This window comes from Glycine max, chromosome 17 (genome assembly GCF_000004515.6).
Source record: "Glycine max cultivar Williams 82 chromosome 17, Glycine_max_v4.0, whole genome shotgun sequence".
Taxonomy (NCBI): Eukaryota; Viridiplantae; Streptophyta; class Magnoliopsida; order Fabales; family Fabaceae; genus Glycine; species Glycine max.
In genome coordinates, this window is record NC_038253.2 from 34,976,185 (window position 1) to 34,981,209 (window position 5,025).

Here is a 5,025-nt window from a genome sequence, read left to right on the forward strand (position 1 = left end):
TTATTTGAATTTTTTAAAAGAAAATTCATTTTGATATTAAAAACATAAAAGTTATATATAATAATTAAAATAATTGATTGCAATCAATTTTTTTTTCCCGACCAAATCCTCTGGGGCTAATATTCTCCCAGTCGATTGCAGTGCAAGACTAACATGATTTTGTATTGCACACAGAGCACAAAATCCAGCAACGAGGCCTACAATGATTGTAAAATACAGTAATTATAAACTCAATATAACAATAATTTCCTTCATATGTATGAATCATGGCCAACTAAAAGGAATAAGAATGAAAGCATGACCCAAGTAAACACGCAAATGAAAGTTATATATACATTATTTCTCGGGAAAACCATTAAGCATGAAACAAATCTTTGTGAAACTGAAATTCATACTAAATGTTGGTTTGAGTTAGAATGAAATCAAGTGTATCATTAAACCTTCAAAACTCATTTACATCAAGCATTAAGATACTCTAAATATTAGTATACTCAACGCCAACGATCCCCGAACCCACCACGTTCACCCACACGCCAATGAGCACCAATCCCATGAGTGTCGCTGCCACAAGAATCACCACCACCACTCCATCATCCACCCTGGTGCCGAACACCACCATAGACTCGTCGTGGAAGAAGTAGAGGAAGAACCATGCCACCAAGTACACGATGATCGAGACTGGGTGCTAGAGAAGGCTCGGGAACAAAACCATGATGAAGTAGTTCACGCAAAAGTGGTTGAGGTTGCTTCTCACATGCATCATCGTTTCTTCCATCGAGTAAGGGTGCGTGAAGGAGTGGAGCGCGAACACCTCTTCCAATGGTCAGCGCGTGGCGAAAGAAGAACACGTGGATGTCGCGGCGCGTGTGACCAAATAGGTAGTGGAGTTAGATGATGAGGGCGAGGGGATAGAACTATAATGAGGCGCTGGAGAAGATGCTGACGGCATCTCATCTAGAGAGATTCAACTTCGAATCTAATATTTCCAAAGTTTAAGGTTAGAAAATGAATCGAATTTGATGAAACTATAGATCCAGCAAATGAATAGTCGGAGCTTAACGAGCTCATCATTGGCAGCGGCGACAGGGATTTGCTTTGCGAAATGGTGATAGGGTTTGTGTTGGCTTGAAGAATGTGAGTGGTCGCGAGCATTTTAAAATAGTTAGATGTCTTTTCAAAGACGGTTCTTGAAGAAACCGACTTAGTAAAGCGTTTTCAAAGACGGTTTTTAAAAAATCGTCTTTGAAAAGTTACAATTATTTACAAAAATTTCACCGCTTTTTTTAAGACGATTTTTATATAACCTTCGTTGATGTGCTGTTGTCGAAGACATTTATTTTAGTAGTGACGTTACATCTTTAACACTATTTTATGTTAAACTTCTCAAATATTTAATTATATATCACAAATTTCTCGTTTTATATACTCTAGCTTTCAAATGTTTCATGTGAGATGCGTACGTCCATGTTTCATTACACAAATTTTTTTTATGTAATTAACCAATGTAGTATTAATATCTCATTTGGCATGATGAATTAATTAGTATTAATAACCAATGTAATTACAGGAGTATTTTATCAGTCACATAGATGGACATGCTTTAGATACTCTGCAAGCGAGAAGGAACAAGTAATGAAATGCTTAGAAGCAGCTATAGAATGTCAGGTTTGTGAGGTAATTAACTAAATGAAGCATATTGGCTATAAATTATACTACATTATTACCATTAATTAATTAAATTAAGCATATTGGTTTGAGGCATCAACTTACACATGCAGGGGGTTAGGCTAGAATTGTGTGCAGACAACAGAGTTGGATTGCTCTCTGACATAAACCCAAGTTCTCCAAGAGAACAACCTCGTCATCGTTCGAGCAGACATCGAAACACATAGAGAGAAATTGATGTATGCTTTCTATGTGAAGGACATATCAGGGAATGAGGTTGACATTGAATACTGTTAGCATTAATGATGTATATATGTATTTCTTCTCCTTCAAGCTTCCGCCACGCCTGTTGTTGCGCTGCCACACACCACCCCTTCTTTCTCTGCCAACCACTATGTTTGACTCAAAATCATCATTTCATCCTATTCTTGTTGTTTCGAGCATTAAGACCCACATCTCCATTACTCTTGAGATGAATAAGATCTATGGTCGACCATACAAAGCTTTGTAGGGAGCCATGCCAATGGTAGAGTGAAAACTATTGTTATTGGTGAACTCTATCAATGGCAAAAAACTTTCCCAACTCCCTGTTTGTTCTAAGACACACACCCTCAAAAGTTCCTCTAGCGACTGAATGGTATGTTCAATCTGGCCATCAGTCTGAGGATGGTAGGCTAAACTCAGCCTAAGCTTGGTTCCCAATGCTCTGTTTAGACTCTTCCAAAATCTAGAGGTTAACTTAGAATCTCTATCAGACACTATGCTATATGGAACACCATGTAATATGACAATCTCACTAATATATAGGGAGGTCAACTTCTCCAAGGAAAATCTTATATTAATGGGAATAAAGTTACCAGACTTGGTCAGTCTGTCAACAATAACCCAGATATAATCTAAAACTCTGGGGTCCTAGGTAGTCCTACAACAAAATCAATGGAAATACTATCTTACTTCCACTGGGGTATCTCTAAGGGATGTAACTTACCTGAAGGTCTCTAATGTTCTATCTTAGACTAAATATGCATACACAAACTCACTAACCTATCTCTTCATGTTGGGCCAACAAAACATTATCTTCAGATCCTGATACATCTTGGTAGCACCAGGGTGGATGCTTAGGTTGCTCTTATGTCCTTCCTTTAAGACCATCTTCCTAAGCTCGAGCACATTGGGAACACAGATCCTATCTTGAAGTCTCATAACTCCATCCGATCCCACATTGAATTTACTATTTTTCACTGACTCTATCTATGACTTCTATCTGAGTCTTCAGAAAAGGATCAAACTTTTTGCCTTATTTGATCTCTCCTAACAACTTGTTATTAATCCTTAAAGCTCCCAGTCTCACATTGTTAGGGGTAACCTCTATTGGACAAGTGGTCTCGGTTATCTTAAGAAGGGGAGTTGAATTAAGATACAAAAATTATTCGCAATTACAATTTAACTCTCTTTTTGAATTAACAATTCACCCTTAATATGAATTACTCAAAAGACAATTAAAAAATAAAATTCTTTAAAGCAAAAGATAAATAACAATAAATGAAAGAAGTTTAAGGGAAGAGAGAATGCAAACTCAGATTTTATACTGGTTCGGCCACCCCTGTACCTACGTCCAGTCCCCAAGCAGCCCGCTTGAGATTTTCACTATCTTGTAAAAAGCTTTTTACAAACTCTAAACCACACAGGGACACCCTTCCCTTGTGTTTATATATCCTTCCAACTTAAGAGACCCTCGGTCTCTTAAACATATCTCTTTGAATAATAAGAAGAAGAATTTTCTCTCTTTAAGAGAAGGATATTACAATTGAAGATCGATCAAGATTCCTTATTGAATTTGCAAGTGTTTCGGCCAAGGAATATTTTAAGACTGATAAGACAATTTGGTTTTTAGAGGATAAGACAATGTTGTTCAGAAAAACTCTAAGGAATTTTGTATCCCAAGTCACCTATTTATAGGCCTTTGATGGCCATTCAAAAACTTCTTGAACAGTTGTGACTCTTGGGGGTTATTTTTGAAAATTCCTTACTGGTAATCGATTACATAAATGTGGTAATCAATTACACAGTTAGTTGTGACTCTTCAGACTTGAAATTTGAATTTTTTGTGTATGGTAATCGATTACTCAAATGATGTAATCGATTACAAGTTTTTAAAATTTGAAGTGAAATTTCTAAAAGTTGTTACAAACAGTTTAAACTTCTGGTAGTCGGTTACATACCTTGTGTAATCGATTACAAGCTTTTAAATTCAAATTCAAAATTTTCAAATTGTTTCATAAATCAATTTAGCTACTGGTAATCGACTACATCCTCTAGTAATCGATTACCAGAGAGGAAATATCATATTTATGAAAAGATAATTGTTCTTAAAAAACTTTTGTAAAATATTTCCTTTAGCCAAACCTGTGTAGCATCAATTAAGGAATTCTTTCTAAGATCCTAACTAAGTACATCGTTCTTCTTGCATTTATGAATTCTTGACTTGAATCGCGCTCATCTTTGGCATCATCAAAACTTCATATCATATATGCTTCCACACACAAGGCTATGGTTTCCAAACTGTTCTAGAAGATTCAACTCTCTAACCATCAAGTTAGATATATGTAGGGATTTCCTACTCAAGGCGTTAGCCACTACATTAACTTTGTCATGATGGTAGCTAAGCTCAAAATCATAATCCTTAAGAAACTCTAACCATCTCCTTTGACGCATGTTCAACTCTTTCTAACTAAAAAAGTACTTAAGGCTCTTATGATCACTAAACACCTCAAACTTATTGCCAAACAAGTAATGCCTCCACACCTTAAGGGCAAAAACTACAACAGCCAACTCCAGATCATGGATGGAATAATTCCTATCATGAGTCTTAAGTTGTCTAGAAGCATAGGCCACTCCTCGACCATTTTGCATCAACACTCCTCCTAAACCCATCTTCGATGTATCACAATACACCTCAAAGGATTCTCTCGGGTTAGGAAAAACTAACACAGGAGCGATCGTCAACTTTTCCTTGAGAGTTTGGAAACTATGCTCACACTGGGTATTCCACACAAAAGCTTGACTCTTATGAGTCAGTTTGGTCAAAGGTAAAACTAACTTGGAGAAACCTTATATGAATCTCCGATAATATCCCGCTAAACCCAAAAAACTCCTAATCTCAAAAACAGATATAGGACTTTTCCACTCAAGGACAACTTCTATCTTAGAAGGGTCTACAACTATACCCCCTTGAGATATTACATGCCCTAGGAAACTAACTTGCTCTGACCAAAACTCACATTTGGACAACTTAACATGAAGTTGTCAGTCCCTAATGGTCTGCAACACAATTCTCAAATGCTTCTCATGTTTCTCTCT

The 5,025-nt window shown here is 36.6% G+C and overlaps 1 protein-coding gene across 1 annotated transcript; it reads right to left on the reverse strand.

Moving 5' to 3' along the window:
- Window positions 1-475: 475 nt before the first annotated feature.
- LOC112997698 (PRA1 family protein D-like) lies at window positions 476-4,599 on the reverse strand. Its single transcript, XM_026126369.1, has 2 exons — window positions 4,471-4,599; window positions 476-685 (listed from the first exon to the last, which is right to left on the reverse strand). Exons 1-2 carry the CDS (start codon window positions 4,597-4,599, stop codon window positions 476-478), a joined length of 339 nt encoding a protein of 112 aa, XP_025982154.1.
- Window positions 4,600-5,025: the final 426 nt, after the last annotated feature.

Coding starts and splice junctions, on each gene's coding strand:
- LOC112997698 (XM_026126369.1), bottom strand. CDS start 4,599: ATGGGTTTAGGAGGAGTGTTGATGCAAAATGGTCGAGGAGTGGCCTAT. Junction 686..4,470: donor TTGTAGTTTTTGCCCTTAAG/GTGTGGAGGCAT, acceptor AGCCTTCTCTAG/CACCCAGTCTCGATCATCGT.